We start from the raw sequence: 18,538 nt of genomic DNA on the forward strand, positions 1-18,538 counted from the left end.
GTTGTGCTATAGCCCACTCACAAAACTGCAAACGCCTGTCTGGATCATCCACACTAAGGTGCTGCTGCAGCTGTATCTTATACGGATGCCAGTGGTGGTCACGTACAATCCTTTGAATTGAACCCCTGCTGACACCGCTTTCCAGCGCCAGTCTCCGTGTGCTACGGGTTGGGGACTTTGCAAATGATGCCAACACCGCTACAGCAGTACCCTCATCCGTGGCTGTTTTCGGACGTCCATGTCGCGGCTTGTCATCCACAGATCCAGTATCTTGGAACTTTGCCAGCAACTGGCTGACGGCCACATGTGACACCGGTTGTCTTGCAGGATTGCGGTTATTGAAGTCTGCGGCAATGTCACGCGTACTTCTCTCCCCTGACATCAATATGATGGCAATCCGTTCCTCACGTGTTAGTGGCATTTTCGTTCAGATCAGTGAAAAAGGAAATATGCTACTCTTGACACGATCAATTCACATCATCACTCTTTTAAACTTTTATGTAAAGACAAAACACAATCGTAATTCCCATGCCAACCAATACTACAAGATATGTACATACCGGTAAGTCAATATCCGGACATTTTCAGTGATTGGTCTAACAATAAATACCACATAATCACATACTAACGATTATTTGAACAATAAACATTTATGCAAAAAGGAAAGGACGTGTCACGCTCCCATGTGGAAATCGCCCTTAAATTTAAAGTTAGGTGAAAACAAATGTCACAGTTGTTTTCCTGGTGAAATTCTAGCCCATTTTGATATGTCGCACGACCCCCTTCCCATTTAAATTTCTGAAGTTGAATTCAAGATGGCGGACATCAAGATGGCTGCCGACCATGCGGGTGACGTCAATGTGGTTCCCCCTTGGCCAGGCAACGATTGGTCATCGCCATTTTCACGTTCCATGCCGCAGTGGCCTTGTACTGGGGGTGTTAAGTGACTTATCGAGCCACCCTGTACAATATTGTTTGTATATTACGGAGACAGGATGTTCTCAGATCGGTTCGGTTCCTTAGATATACAAATTCTAATACCTGTCAATTCAGATCTGGCTGTCAGGCTGGTACCTTTCCACCGGATGAGGCAAGTAATGGAATTTGTAAGGTCTGCGTTCCAAACCGACAAAAGCATCCTATCTCCGTAATATGTAGTTTTCAACGTAGACCTTCTAATTTTTACTTACAAGGCAACAATATTAAAATGCAAATGTTACATGATGGACTTTGTGGCAGTGAACCATAGTGAAAATAAAATTATTGTACACAGTATAGTGTTGCAATGAGTGTTTTTTGCTCGAGCAGCAAATAGTTCGCAAAGATGACGCTAGATAGCTTACAGAATTGACGGCTTCTTTCCTAAAGCAAATAACACTCAGAGAGGCAAAACGATTGGTAAATGCTACAAACCCAGTAGTACACATATAACCGTAATTTGTCTGTGGTAGTGTACCCTCAAATATGGATCATAATGTGAAAGATGCAATGAAATTGAAACTTACGTGAACAAAGTCGTCATCTCCATGTTAAAATGTAGTTTAGTCAATCTTACCAATACATAGTGATGTATGAAAATGAATATATGACTATGGGCTGAAACTACCAGGGTGGATTTTTACACTTGTATTTCTACAATTATTGTCACTGAAATGATATTTGATTTTTCGAGCGTATCATGCTCGAGCATGGGAGATTCGATCGAGTATGAGCGAACAAAAGTGATCCCATGCAGTACTCTAGTACACAGAATGGTTTAGTTCTCTGCGAGAGTTATCAAATGTGCTCTTTTCCTCAGACATTTTGAGCATCGTATAATTTGCACTTATGTCTTTCAATTGAAGAAACAGAAAACCACAAGAAAATTAGTGACCTCCTGAGGATTCAGTAGAGTACATTCTCTACAATATGATCTCCAACTAAGCCCTGCGTCAGGCTAAGTTTGCAGCAGGTTTTATGTATCAATCCGCGCGAGATCTGAGCAAGAACCTTCTGTGCCAGTCTTGCCTCAACCACCGAGCTGTTTACATCGCAGACACTGAGAAAATCCACGGTATTGCCAACTGCACAACACATCAAAACCCTCACATGCATGTAAAGCGGAATGTACTTTTGCCTCTTTTTGCCTCCTGAACCATAGTTTTTAAAGTACTTTGTGCGCATAGATTATATAATAAATGTGTCATTACTTAATACAAATTGTAATATATCTTCGAAACACAAGGGCACGTGTGTATATTTCGAGCACACAGAAAAAAAAAAAGACAAAGGTAAAAGTAGTAAACGACACGCCCCTTTTGAATTTAATGACGAGTTATTGTTTTTCTTTTCTAAAGAAATCTATGAAAAACTTGGTTCCTTCATTCACAATAGATCCGTTTCTATAAGACACACACACTTCAAGTCTATACCACCAAAAAATGCATGATTTGTTATTGGTGATATATACAATGGGGTGCAGTGTCTGCTACTATTACTCTGTTTGGTTTCAATTTATGAATCACTTCAATGAACCAGGATTCAAATCTTGGTCTGTCATTTTTTGGTGATAATCACCCTTCTCTTTCTTTGCACGGAACAGTAAACATGCGTCTTCAACAAAGCCTTCATTGCCGCAAGTGCGTTAAACAATAATCCTCTCCCTCCTCCTTTCCCGTCGGTTGCTTTCAGCCCTGGAGGTGGTTTGCACGGAGGTATCCTCCCACGCTTGATTCAATGTACGCCTCGCGTTGACGCACGTTTCGTCCAAATAATAAACATGTTTCTTCTGACGGCAATACATTTTAATACCGTGGAAATTCTTTTGTCGTCAAACAACAAACAATCGTTCCCTCCACCTAAACTCAAACCACAAATCATTCAACACCCCAAGACACAGTCCGTGTGCAGATTGGAGGCAAATCACCTCACGCCTTGTTTTATTTAAGTCTTGTTGCCGCAAGAAGGAATATGCATTTAAAACAACTTACTTGACTTTGAAGATCTTTTCTTTTCGGATGATGCCCAAAATAACACTCGGGCACAACCGCACCCTGAACAGGAAACCTCGATTCAGCAATTCTCACACTGTATAGCACGAAGCAATGAATCACGATAAAAGGGTTAAAATAGTGGGATGTGCAACACTGGTATCACAGATTTCACGTGCTCTGCAACGTATTCAGTCTCACTCAACCCGCTCCTGCTAACGAATGAATTATTTTGTCTGTATATTACGAGTTAAATAACAGTTTTCTTGCAAGTATGCAGTTGTGTCGGAATAGAACCCATCTCAGTGGAACTATATTCTGCGCGAACGTTTGGATCTACATATGCGAAAACCTGCTGCAAAGTTAACTTGACGCGTAGCTTAAACCTTTTGCATATACAGGGTGTATACAAATGATTGAGTGGTTTCATGATGTTGCTGTACATGTATTATTGAACATATCAGAAAGTAACTTTACAGTTTTGTAGAGAAACTCAACAAGATTTGTGACACATTCCAAGCTATGGGAGTTTTCTGTTTCCTGTCATGTTGTTGAGTATATTCGTGACTATCCGAAGCTCAATGCTTTTAGTGCAATATCAAAATTTAAAGTTTATGGTCCCTATTTTTTGACCTAATAACCATTACAGAACATAGGTATCTTGACATGTTAGAAAATTGGCTCACACCAAAGTTGAAGACAGGCAGCGAAATCTTAACACTAGACTGTCAAACTGATGGATCAGTTGCCCTGAAAATGATGATCAACAGCTGCAGTCATGGCCTCCACACTTCCATGGCTCAAATTCGTGTGACTTTCTTGTGTGAGGTCATGAGAAAGGTTTAGTGTTTGTGTCTCCATTACCGAGTGATCTAGCAGAACTGCAGGCTCACATTCATCAGTGCTTTTGATCGAATTGATAGGGACATGCTGCATCGTGTTTGGGAAGAAATTGATTATAGAGTTGATACTTGCAGAATCAAAAAGGAGGAACCTATCGAATACTTGTAATGTGTCACAAAACTTGTTGTTTCTCTACAAAACTGTACACGTACAGTAATATCGTGAAACTGCTCCAATCATTTGTATACACCCTGTATTATATAAAAGGGTGCTCCTGCGTAGCCAAATGGTTAGGACTCCTCCCTTTGGTGGGAACTCACAAAATTTTGGCATTGACCCAGTGTTGTGAGGACAATTGGGGAGCTAATTGAAAATAAGTAGTGGGCTCCAATCTTCAAAGCCAGAAAACAGTCAAGGGGACTCAATGAGCTGACTACATGTCACCCAACGAAAAGATGCTTGGCAGGCTTGGCTCACAAAGGGTAGTTGCACTATAGAGATGCAGATTGACTGATTGACTTGCTTTATTTTACTTCGCTTTTTCTGTCACATTTGGTTAATTTGCGAAGATGGGGGGTGAGTGACGAAATTGATGAATGGACACTCACAAACATCTATGCCCAGGCCAGGATTCGAACCTGTGACCCCTGGTGTTGTACCGTGATATGCTAACCATTTTGCCATGGGGGCCAGCACAGAGTTGTAGAGTTATTATGTAAAAGGTTTGGTACTGGTTCTGTACAATACCGAACTTCTCACATCTTTGTACTTACATTTTGACTGAACACTGATATTTTGAGCAAAATTGGCTCCTCACAGAAGTATACTTGAAAGCACATAAGTTAGGGATTTCTTGTACTCATTAAAAAAAAATCATTATTTTTTAACTGAAAAAATGAGTCAATTTCACATTACAGCAGAACCTCAATGTTACGTTTTCAGTGGACTAAGGCGAAAAAAACTTAAAATACAGGAAAATGTAACATCCAGAAAAAAGAAAAATACAGGATAGAGCTGTCATGGGGATTGAATGTGTAATGTGGAAAAAATGTATAATTGGGGTGGAATTGGGGTTTCAACTGCATTTGCTAACATAATAATTTCTAGGGCTTGGATTTTTATGACTTAGCATATTTCTTTTTGGTAAGGGTGATGCATTCCCAAAAAATATAGAAATTCATATTATGAAGAAACTTATTAAATTACGGTGATTTTAAGGGCATATTTGGTCATTTCTACATGATAGAGCATATTTTGATAGATTTTCAGTCTTATTCAGCATATTTTTGCTTCTTCAAGGAATATACAGCCATTTTCAAAGTGCTTACTCGCCATATTCACTCAAGTTGTTGAATTTTTTACAATTAAACATCCAGTTTATTTTCTGAAAAATGGTGAAAATCGACATCATTTCACTCAAGTTCTGTAGTATCGAGAGAATTTTTTTTCTCTCAATAAAATTTTTGGGAATAGAGTACATTTTTTTCCAAAACTTTCCTCATATTTGTTGAATTGTTGTTTTAAGTCAACTTTATGCACAGAAAGGCTAATCGGGTCTGGACCTACAGTTTAAAGTGGGATCCGAACCACTGTGCCACATGCATCCACCTGTTATCATCAATTTCACCCCAGACCCCTTGATTACAAGGTGACGACGTTACCACTACACCATCGGGGCGGGGTGGCTCTCTCATTTTCGTTGACACTTGTTGTCTCACTTCACTACAAGCACCATGTAAGTTATTCACAGATTTAATAACAATGAAATTCCTCACTCAAAAGAAAAATGGCGACTCACCGACTAGATTATATGAAACAAAAATTATGGTGACTATGCTGTGCAAAGTTTCAAGTATAAATCGTTCCATATTTTACTGATTTAAGAAGATTGATTGATTGATTTGCTTTAATTTACTTTGCCTTTTGTGCCACTTTCGGTTAATTTGTGAAGATGGGGATGAGTGATGGATGATATGATGAAATTGATGAATGGACACTCACAAACATCCATGCCTAGGCAGAGATTCGAACCCGGGACCATTGGCATCATAGTATGATGTGCTGACCACTCTGCCACAGTGGCCGGCCGATTTAAGAAGATTCTCACAACATGTGCAGAAATCGTATTTCTTACCTAAAAAATTGCTTGAAAGTCAACATGATAAAAATGAAAAGTGCACGAACATATCAGACACACTAAAAAGTTTATTATTAACTAAAATACATACAGATAAAAAAAATAATTAGCAAGATCATTAATGCTGATGCATACAAAATAAAATTGATGTTGTAAACCTCTTCCCTTCTAGACTGTAACGTGCAAGTTTTCACATGTTCCTAACTTTATTTTTAATTTGCTTTTTAGAGCGACTTACGACGAAGAGCACTCGAAGAGATGCCTTCGCTGTCCTCGTGCCCTTTAACCCTTATTTGGAGTAAGGTCAAAATGATTAAGGAAGTGTGGACTAAGTGTTTACTTCTTAGCTATGACCATAAGATGGGACTTCCTGGGATTGACAAGAGGCAACAAAAATAACCCTGTCGAAGGCCAACCGTTAAGTATATAAACCCTTGGAAAAAAACTAGAAGTGTGGAAGTCGACCAGCAGCATCTGGAGGCACTGTCCAATCTCTGACCCAAGTCCAGGCTGTTACCAGGCACTTAGAAGATGGACAGGCATCACCGCTAATATTCACTAAGTATCACTAACCCATTACCTTTCTTTCCAAACACCTCCCTTACCTTAACACTTAGGCAGAGATACTCTTCACATATCAAATATTACTCTTTTATAATAAGCCCTTTTATTGTTATCTATGTGATTCATTGAGTCTAGACCTTACTGGTATTCCCACTTAGAATTAAGGCTCTACCCAAATCATGAATTGTACAGAGGTTGTTTCTGATCTATGGTGACAAAATTGTACACCTTGTGCAGCACCACCAAGCGTGAAGAGAACGAAGCTGCCAGTCGTGTGGGCACCTTGGACCGTTGACTGTGTGCGACAGGTGTGGTCAGTGCGTATCGGGAAGAATGCTGCCAAAAATCTGTGCATATTGGGAGGGTTACATAACTGCACTTTCAGATTATAAAACTGTGCAAGAAGCGTGCATTCACTGTGTCCAAAAATTGCATATCACAGGTGTTGAAAGGGGCAGGTAAGGTGAGGTGTGGGATGATTCCTATGGGGCAGAAACAAGCCAACCCCCGGCCTGCCACTAACCGCACACCAGCTACAATTCGGGACTTCAGGGTGCTGGTCACCAGGGAGAATACAGTTACACAGAGAAGTATCGCGAACCGACTACAAACATCACTGAAGACAGTGCACACCATCATTCGCCGCGATTTGGGTTTGGAAAAGTGACGAAGGGTGTGTGGGTGCATCAAGACAAGGCGTCAAGTCACACATATCGCTCAACCTGCCTCTTCCTCCAACAAATGGCAGAAGAAACTGGATTTCGTGCCATTCCCCTTTCACAGACATTCCAGTCAAGTCACCTGATGCCTCAACGATGGACTTTTGCACCTTCGACTGAAACCAGCCTTGTCTTAAAGGAGACCCCGCACCATTGAAGGGTTATGGAAAGCCTGTCAGGAGGGGTGGTTGAGGCTGGGCATGACTACACTTCGTGCCAGTCTCCTAGAGTGGAAACTTCGCTGTCGGGCAATTGCCAAGATGCAGGGCCACCAAACAAAGCACTCTCGATGGTGGCGTCATGGTTTCTCTTAAGGTAGGTGTAGTTTGAAATTGTCACCATAGATCGGAAACAACCTCCGTATTCTCTTACAGCTCATTCCCCAGCCACCTGAGTTGAGTTCTCAAACGGTACATATGGGGGCTCGAACCCCTACCATTACAATAGCACTTACTGTTGTAAAACTACTCAAAAGAAAAGCCTGAAGCTCTCGTGAAGCACGAAATACTTGATGCATGTTCAAGTAAGGCTATTTTTTTTTAAATTTGAAAAACAGTATAACCACCCAAGGTAAAAATTCTGTTTTGTATATCTCACAATACACAGTGATTTGAGAAAATGAAATATATGTTTATGGGCTGAAAGTACCTAGGCTGACATTTTATGTTTCTAGGATTATTATCACATTAAAATGATGTTCGATTGTATGTTATAACTGCTTTTTTTATTATTTCGCAGAAAATTATTATCCTTTTCAGTAAGTAAACAATGATGTACATGTTCTTGTTGCACTGTGATACAATATTTGTAATTGCTTAGGCAGATGTCAGCATGTGTATCAATTTTACGTTTCAGTCTCTAGATATTACATGCTTTCATATGTATCATATTTGAGTCTTACATAATAATATATGGAATTATGATTTAGAATTGTAATGGCATAGAGTGGTTTCCTTCCATGTATGGATTTTAGTTAATCAATCCACTACGAGTGTGGTGCATTCCAGAATAACATGCTCTAGCATGGGAGACTCGAACGAGTTTGAACAAGCAAGAGTGGTCCCATGCAACACTCTACCCTGTACATTATTTATTAGAGGGTTAGGGAACTAAACCTGATGGTTTTTAATTCAATGAAGTCAGTTTAACATATGTTGTACTATATCTCAAAGCATTTTAGGAAAATTGTATGAGTAGCAGTTTCATGCAGTTTCTCGACAAGGATAGTTCATTTTTTGAATGACTAATCAAAACAGAGATCCCGAACTCGTTCGATGTTCTCTGAAGTGCTAACCTTATAACATACACCAGGTGTTTTTGTCACTGCTGATGCAGTCTCCTTGAAGTTTCTTACCCACAGTAAAATGGTATTCCGACTGAGAACATGCAGATTATGGTGAATGTCGTTACCTTGAGCAACTTCCGTTCAGTGATGATTTTAAAACCATCAGATTCAGTTGCCGTGCCTCACAGGTGTGATATTTAAAAAATGAATTGTCCGTCAAGAAACAGCATGAAACTGCCACTCATGCAATTTTCCTAAAATGCTTCGAGATGTAGTACAAAATGTATTAAATTGACTTCGTTGCATGAAAGAGTTTTGTTTCTATTTGTAATTTTAAAAAAGTCACGTTTAGTTGTTGGACCCTGTATATCATTGAATTTATTAAATCCACTACTGCTTACGGCTCGGTATGAATATCTGCAGCGACACAAATTTGTAATATAAGATACCACACTAACTCACCTGGTACGTCGACACTGAGGAAGCTGGGGTCTTCTCCTGTGAGGTTGGCGTTGAGGAGCAACGACTCAATGGTGGCGAGGGTTGGGGCGTCAGACGCGGCGACAGGGGCAGTCCTGGGCTCTCCACCCTGCCAAACCCTGGGCTTCCCACCAAAGAAAAGCCGGCAGTGAAGGGACTTGAATTTGTGGAAGAAGGGGATGGGGCAACAAGAGCTGGGAATGATGTTAGGAAATTCGGAGAACTGGCACTTTGTGAAAGGGACGCCGGGGTAGACACGTGCGAAACGTACTCAGCTGAATTGGGAACCCCAGCAACCTGTGGATGGCACATTACAAGAAACTCATTGTAGATACTTACAAGCATAATGACATTTTACATATCTAACATATACTTAATGTTAGCTTACCTGAATTTTTATTTTATAAAAAACTGAAAATAAATTGCACTGTTCACTAGGGTATTACTAGAGGCATGCATATTTCGTTTTTGACAAAAATACGAAATATGAAATACCACATTGTAATGTTAATTTGTCATATTTCTGAAAGGTGTGAGGTGCATTTTCCAACCCTGTTTTGTCACGAAATATTGCGAAATGAACTGCAAAATGTGAAATAGACTCTTGAACAAGAAATTTAGAGTTTATTTACCGACACAACACTTTCTGAAGTTTGAATTAACCTTTAAATTATGCAATTCATGGAAAATTGATTAATTCTGCTGTAAATATCTGAGAAGCTAAAATTGACTTCTTTACATAAGGCTAAATTTAATACCGATAACTGCATTCTTCTTTGTACCTGATCATTGGTGATTCAAGGCAACCATTTTCTCTCACTCTCCATATAGACACCGTCCCCAAACATATCAAGTGTCCAGGGACTGAACTATGATTTAGTAAATTACACACTACCCTGAAGAAAGAGGCAGGATCAGCCACCGAAATGTTGGTATTTTAAAGATTAACACAGTAGTTAAAAGTACAAAACTAAGAATGGTAACTGCATAAATACACTGTTAAAAGGGAAATGTTTATTTTGTGTAATAAGTTAATTTTATATGAATTTTAGGGTCGTATTCACAATTTCAAAACCAAAATGTCATTTTATATACTGCTCTTGATCCAACTTTTCACTGCTATAGCACCAAAATTTTATTTTATTTATCGCTCTTGAACCTGAAATTGACTGTTTTTTAACCAAATCTTGCTTTTTTATTTACCAAAAATATGTGCCTCAAGGTATTACCAATATTTCTGCATTGCTTTTGTTCATAAAAACAAATTTAATGTAAATAGGAGGCAAAATGCCTATCAGACGCCAGTTTTGAATGGGTGTTATTCGAGACACTCATGCCAGTGACAGTGTACAATTGGCTGGTAATTATGGTAATTATTATAATTAATACAAAGTTGAACCTCAATAAACAAAAGAAAAAGCACCACGGTAAAAATATCATGGTTTTGTGAGTTCCAGTGAATGGTAAAATATACGAGTGACAATCATGCAATAATTCGTTATTATTTTTAGGGCTGAGGCAATACCACTTTGAACCGATACTCTCACAGATACCAATCCTTGAAAATTGTAATAATTAAAAGTTGTTCAAAATATGGAATAACATTTATGTGTAAATATTCCACTTGAATTAGTACACGAGTCAATTTACCAATATTTGGATTTAAAATATTCAATAATTACACCAGAATATTAAATTTCATGCTATGTTATAAAAAAATCATTTTTGCATGCAAAACTGGTGCAAAATAAAAAAAAAAACTTTGAATTTTACATAATTCTCAGGATAATTAGACGCCGTGAAAGTGTCACACAGCATTCTTAGAGAGCCTGTGAAAAATCAAAATCCTGAAAAAGTATCGGCTGGTATCAGTAAGTAAATTCCAACCGATATTTTCCAATACCGATACATCAGCATCAGTATCGGCTCGAGCCTAATTATTTTTTTATTAATGATGGTAATTTTTGTAATTATTATAATTAATAAATAACTACACATATACACCAATGAGCCATTACTAGGGTGGCTACAAACAAGCAGAAATGAAATTCCCTGACTTTTCCAGGTTTTCCAGGACAAAATTTACATATTTCCCTTACAATTACAAACTAAACTAAATCAATGTTTTTGCAAATGGAAATAATAAACTCATACAGATCCAGGTATGGATTTGTTAAGTACCAATATTATCTTCTATGAAATTGACTTAATTTCTCTATTCTCTACGATTTGAATTCAAACTGCAAAATAGTGAATTTGGAAAATTATTACAATTCACGAGCTACGGAAAGATTACGGAAATTTGTCATACGCAGCAAGTTTAAAATAAAATACTTGATTATTTTTAGTTACGACTAAATGAGATTAAGAGTGAAGAGTGACTGATTAAGAAATACAATTTGTAATTTATCAGTCTCCTTATAAATTCTCGGTATTATATGTTGATATTTCCACTGAGGTTTGGAACCCTCTGCTTGCAAGAACCATGAGTGCTCTCATTTCTTGATGCATAAAGCTACTTCTCCCTTCTCTGTAAAGCAAACAACTTAACTCTTGCATATAAGTGAAACAATTGAATCGAACAAAAGAAAGTGTCATATTTCCTTACATTATCAATGGGATTTCTGCTTCAGTACAGTCCAAGTGAAGTACTGTGAAACTGACAACATGCAGTTATACTGTTATTGCTGACGAAAAGGGTATCTAGGTATTAGAAATTTAACGCAAGCAATTTATAGAATTTATATTGTATAGGTACCAGATTTAGCTAACCAAACATTAAAATAGGAACACTCTGTTAATAACAGCTTCTGAAAGTTAATATGCAAGGGGCATCCTGGAAAAAGCTCCATTGGTGTCTTTACGCAGCACTAGTGGCCGGAGAGCGACACACACACATGTGGGCAGGAAGAAGTGGCATGTAGCTGTAATCTGGTAGTCACAATGCAGCCATTTTAGGACAGTTCTAGGTTAAAAATTGCAGCTCTCATACAGTCTCCCACTAACTGCGATGTAGCCTACATGTAGTAATCAGATTTTTGCACGCTCAGAATTTGGCACAGAGCAATCGTGAGAGGTTTGCAGACCAGACGTAGTGAGTGATAGCACAGGCCAAGTGATAGTATGGTCAGACGATGGTCCAGACAATTCACAGAAGGCCAATCGAATGTGCACAACCCCATACAGCTGAGTACATGCGAGCCCTTTGCATCACTTCAGGTGCAAGTTCTTGGACCACTCCCTGTACAGCCCTGGCCTTGCATGTACAGACTTTCATCTCTTTGTTCAACTGAAGAGGTTTCTGGCAGGACAAGGATTTGACAGCTACAAGAGATAGTTCCAGTCTTGTCAGACACAATACCATGAGCATACAAAATTTAGTGCCATGCTACGACAAATGCCAGAACAACGGTGGTGATTATGGCAAAAATTAGGTTAGGACTCACTGTTACTAATGCAATAAGTTACAACTGGAATTCTTGTTTTATTTATGCCTAATCGGTAGGGACCTTGATTTTTTCTTTTTTTTTTCAAATTGCTGTTTTTTTTTTATGTAATTTTTCCCAAAATTCAAATTTTCATTTTAGCGCATTTTCTGGCAAATATCTGAGCTGCTCTCATTTCATGCCATGGTTGCAATATCAGGGTGGGCACCCTAGGACTATGATAAAATTCAAGTATAAATCATGGTTTTCAAGGTGAATTTTTCAAAAATTCAAGAGTACAAACAGATGTTTTCTTTATTGCAATCTTACATATCACAGCCTCTGACAACCTACACACAAATATATTAAAATTATAAGGGTCTGTGTGATTCCAACAGATCCAAAAATTCTAATTCAATTTAAATTAAATGGTATATATATGTTGAAAATATTTAATTTTTGGTGTGGAGTTCATTTGCTATTTCACATACTCAGACTCGAAATGCATCTACAAACACAATCTAAGAAAAAAATGTTAATTGTACAAGATTTCAAACTCAAATTTATTTATTTATTTATTTCGTCTTCTTTTACATGGCGAAGTTAAGGCTGTGGAGCCTTTTCTTCCACTTGACCATGTTTACAAAAAAAATTGAATATGAAATAATTAAAATATTGAAAAAAAAGAAAGAAAAAAGTATAAAAATTACAGAGAAATAAAAAATACAAAGAAAAATTACATATAAGAAAGGTAATCTAACCTATAGATACGGGCACACACACTCACACACACATATAGATATTTTTGCCCTTACACACGTACAAGCAAATACATAACACTACACTTACTTAAGCACAGTCCAATATTACACATACTTAAAACACAGTCCAAAACGATATACTTTGACGATAATTCATCTTAACTATTACGCTAAATAATTTTTGTGCCTTACGTCCTTCTATCATTCTCTGCACCCGCCATATTATTAGGGAAATCAAACATTTAATTTTCATTGTATAATATGTGTAACTTTAACAATTTTTTGAACGTCACAATTGAGGAAGAGACATGAATTTCAGGTGGCAACTTGTTCCAAAAGCCTGCTGAGGTAACAGTAAAAGAATTTGCATAAAAGTTGGATTTGTGGAGTGGAATGGAGAGCAAAGACCTTTCGCGCGATCTGGTGTTGCGGCTGTGAAAGTCGGAAAGATGTTGAAATCGGTTATAGAGATATTGCGGGTCTTTTATTTGGAGGATTTTGTACAGTAAAATTAACTTATGAAAATTACGTTTATCGCTTAATTTAAGCCACTCGACCTTCGCAAAGTACGATGTCAAATGCTCTGAATATTTTAGATTGAAAACGAAACGAATGGAGGCATTTTGAATTCGCTGCAGTCGTTTAGCTTGCTCGTGATTGACATCCAAGAAAGCAATGTCGCAATAGTCAACAATGGGAAATACAAGAGACTGGACCAGTTTAATTTTTATGCATTCAGGGAGGAAGTTTTTGAGCCGATAGAGTGAATGCAATGCACCGAAAGCTCTTCTAGATACAGAGTTAACTTGCTCTGCCCAGGTGAGATGGTGGTTGAGTATCACACCCAGATTCTTAACAGTAGTGGAGAAGGGCAGATGAATATCATTTACGTTGAGTCTAGGGAGGCTAGATTTATCTATTTTGCTCAAAATTCTAGGGGAACCTACAAGAATACACTGGGTTTTAGTCGGGTTTAGATGTAAGCCATGGTGTGCAGACCAAGTACTTATTTGTTTAAGGTCATTGTTCACAATTTCTATTGCATGCCGTATTTCTTGCGGGGGGAAAGAGAAATATAACTGAAAATCGTCGGCATAGATATGGTATTTACAGCAGTTAAGCACCATCGGGAGGTCGTTTATATACATAGCAAATAAGAGGGGGCCGAGTACAGTGCCTTGAGGGACACCACATGGAATGTTTATCCACGACGATTTTCCATATAGGTCAACGACACATTGTTGACGTTCTTGTAGATAGGAGTAGAACCAATTAACCACGGAGTCGGAAAAATTGAATGTCGATGATAATTTAGCGAGTAGAATTTCATGATCAATTGTCTGAAAAGCTTTGTAAAGTCTAGAAGTACCAGAATCGTAAGTTGTTTATTGTCCATGGCTAGCCTCATGTCATTGGTTACGTTGACAAGAACCGTGCAAGTGCTGTGGTTACTTCGAAAGCCAGACTGAAGAGGATCTATTAAATTATTTTGCGTTAGAAAGTCCCGGGTTTGATCGCTAACGAGATGCTCTAGGGCTTTAGACAAGGCTGGGAGGATGCTACTTCAAGATATCTTATCTTCCAATAATCTTCTGTGTGTCAGATAGATTGTTCTGCAAAGGGCACTAACAAAGTAAACGGATTGAGAGAATTCTGTTTGATTTTCCACACAGCTTTCTTTTCCTTCATCAATAAAAATAAAAACTAGACTGAAAAACTTGCCTCAGGGCATTTATAAAAATGAATACATTCAAAGGGATTTAGATTAATAAATGTTGAAAAATTTCATGTCTATGGAGAAAAATTCAAGCATAACTCCCGGAGACAATAATCCACACATAATTCCTGGAATTCCTGGCAAGTAGTCACCCTGAATATATCAGTTCAGGCACGAATCAGTCAGCCATACTTTTCCACCATCCTTTTTGAATAGCGAGCATAATGTAATCCAGGATGATAAAATTTGGGTCCCTTACTAGACCCTCAGGGCTGTCCAGTATTTGCATTAAGGAAAAACAATAAAAAGTTGTTGAAAAGGTAAAATATTTGATACAGTAAGAGGGGCCAATGCTACACAGTCAATAGTTACAAGAGTTCTTTCCACAAGAGCAATGGATAACAATGTAAATGCATTTTTTTTAAACTCAATTCTTTTATCCTTTTAACCAGTTTTTTTCAGTTTTCCCTGAGGAACGATCTGGTAACGAACCCAAGCATGGGACCTATTATATGACAAACAGGACAAAAGTACAAACTTTTCCATCTCGTATCAGCAACATTTTCGTCTTGGCTACAAAAACATATTTCCTTCCTTCACTGCATATGAATTTGGTAATTTCCTTTTTTATATTTTGTGTTGCTTTTCTGACACTCTTGAACAATCATTACATAAAACTGATAAAGAGGCACACAAAAGAGAATGCATATGTCCAGTCTAAGACTTGAACTCATAAATACAGGGTGCACACGATGTACCTCCAGGGTTTCGACGTAATGTTAAAAATCAGAAAATAAAGTTACGACAATCCAGTGTTTTATATTTGGTGCCATATATCCTCAAGTGTGTTTTTTTTTCTTCTTAGTTTGCGTGTCTCATGCTTGGCAGCGCTATAGTCGCTTTTGTAACAATGGTGTCTTCTCAACAGAAAGCACATGCTGTGGTATAGTTTGTGGAGTCAAAATCAATTGTTAAGATGTACCGTAAGTTTCGCCATGTCATTAACAAAACACAGCCAATGGACAAGAGCATCAGGGCATGGTACATAAGTTTTCTGAAAACGGAGAGTGTGTTGAAGAAGCCAGAGGGAAGGGGGGGGGAATGCCACAAGTTTCCGAGGAGACAGTTGAGCAAGTTCGTGATGTTTTCATCTGCAGCCCACGTAAGTCGATCAGGCAAGCCGAAAGAAAACTGCAAATGCCTCCTTCAACAGTTCATAACATGCTAGAAAAACGGCAAAGTCCAGCAGCCCAAAAGGACCGATTTTTCCAGATTGTTGGATCAGGCGAATTTAGCATCCCAAAGCTTTCACTTCTGTAGCCACCTTGTTTATTCTGCAGTAGAAAAAGGCGAGATCAAATTGTTACGAATTTGAAGCGCTCATGAAGTTATTTTCTATTATTTCTCACCTGACAAATACCACTGATACATATACCATGTGATATGTGCTCGAATTTAGCCAGAATGGAGCCATATTTCTTGGTGTCCCAAAATGTTCTGTTACAAAGTGAAAAATCATGGGAAATGGCCATTTCACTGTAATAAGTTTTTCCCTTTAATTATTATTATTACTGAAGAAACTCAACGTGGTAATTAGTATTTATGCCTGTTGATATATATGTGTTACATACAGTAACATAGTGAAAACATGCATGGTTTCATATTGACTGTCCAAATTATTCCGTGCATAATATGCACCACAGTTTTTTGGGGCAAAAATTTTGGAAAAAAAGTGCACAATACACATGAGTAAATACGGTAATGATTTGTCCTTAATGTCTAAAACTAAACTTCCAAGCTTTGGAGGATGGATCCACCCACAAGATATGAAAAAAAAGGGGGGGTTGTCTGCCACCCAATGAATGTTTTCAGCAACATGAATGGGACAAATCACGTTCCTTAAATGCTGTTCCATTTTAAATTGTGGAAAAATGCCATTAAAACTTTCTTCAAGCAGAGTTAGAGTTGCAAAAAAGCTGGCTTTTTTGAATGGATGTTTTTTTCAATAAACAGCAGACTTTTTGCCAATAGCGGCTAGCCTATTTCACTTGCAATTTCAATTTTGAGTTTATAGGTATGTAATGCCATATTTTGAAAGTGGCTACATAATTATTTATAATTTACAATTATTTACATTGGTGTAACAACCAAGAGACGTATATTGGCCACTGCTTCTTGTTACTAATATGTTTTTGTCTTGTGTGTGTGTATGTGTACCTGATGGCATAGTGGTAATGCTGTTGTGTTGCAATCAAGTGGGTAGGGGGGGGGGGAGGTCGATCTATGTGGAGACATATTGCATAGTGGTCCAGATTCCATTCTAAAATGTCCACTTCTGATTAGCACATCTGACCATAAAATGACCTCATGTCATATTGTTGTCATAAAATATGCAACATATGTTAATGTCAAACTATTAGATGCTTCAGGACAAACTTTTACCATTCACAGCACATATGTACCCTATTTGGAGCTTTCAGACTGAACCAACAGGTGATAAGTGACAAGTGTCACTTGGCCATGCATCGTATCAACTCACTCGTGTTCGTGCATGGGTGGTAAATGATTGCTTATAAACTGAAGGGGCCCATGTCAATTGTCACTTCGAAGTGAACGCCCACCTGTTGCATTCCACTTGTTGCTTCTGTCTGAATGTGCTTGATACTTCACTAGAGATTATATTTACTTTTCCCTGTAGAGCCCAGAGAATATATTGTCAGTATTGTCTGGAAAAAATGCTGTTTTCTTTTTTATTGGATGTTTCTTTTATAAATATGAATGCACTTTCAGAGTGGCATAAAATAATGCTGTTGCCTTGTAATCATCAACGGATTCCAGGTTCAATCCCCAGCAGAGGCATAGTGGTTCGGATCCCTTTCAGACTGTAGGTCCAGTCCCAATTAGCCTATAAACATTCTTTTCTGGAAACAAAACCAGATTTTTTAGAATTGGACTTTTCTAACCATTTGCAGGCAATCTTTTTTGCTTCTACCTCAGTTTTAGGAATACTACGCAGTAAGCTTGTGTTTCTAAACAACCAGGCTGCAGAAGGTCCACACAGCCACTTGTTGACAACTTAAATCTAATTTTATAATTGTCAGTAAGTCTAGCTATAAATGAACTACTACTCAAGAATATTAAATAATTAATTTTTAATACTTAATATTAATTAATGCATAAAGTTTTGAAAAATCATAAAGTTATTCACCAGAAAAATTGTTGGGATCGAGCATCGACTTTTAAGAAATAAATTTACCGGGCTGTTATCTCCTGAAGGTTGAGAACCACTGAACTAGGTGGACAAATCACATCACATGCTTCGTGAGCAGGTTTTAGCGGTTATTTAGCCAATATGATATACTGGATGGTCAGAATACAAATATGTTTACTGAACACAAATGTAAAAGGGTCTCGTACTAGATTTTCAAAATATGTGCATGTTTGTATGTGAAATTCAAATGTTGAAAAACAAATCACACTATTAGATTCTGTTTACCAAAATGTACAAAAGTATTCTAGTTATGTGTATACGTATATATTATGTAAATATATATTTAATAAACCTACTGAAATATAAAAGATAACACTTGGAAAAAACACCCATTCAAAAAAGCTGGCTTTTTAAAAACCACTGCTTA

General features: G+C 37.8%; 1 protein-coding gene across 1 annotated transcript in view; it reads right to left on the reverse strand.

Moving 5' to 3' along the window:
* PAN3 (Poly(A) specific ribonuclease subunit PAN3) overlaps window positions 1-18,538 on the reverse strand; it is a 121,008-nt gene that overhangs the window by 86,781 nt on the left and 15,689 nt on the right. Inside the window, exon 4 of the mRNA XM_083114831.1 lies at window positions 8,980-9,294. Coding sequence (XP_082970957.1) covers window positions 8,980-9,294 — 315 coding nt within the window. The remainder of the gene's footprint in view (window positions 1-8,979; window positions 9,295-18,538) is intronic.

This window comes from Lepisma saccharinum, chromosome 29 (assembly GCF_977018435.1).
Source record: "Lepisma saccharinum chromosome 29, izLepSacc3.1, whole genome shotgun sequence".
NCBI lineage: Eukaryota > Metazoa > Arthropoda > Insecta > Zygentoma > Lepismatidae > Lepisma > Lepisma saccharinum.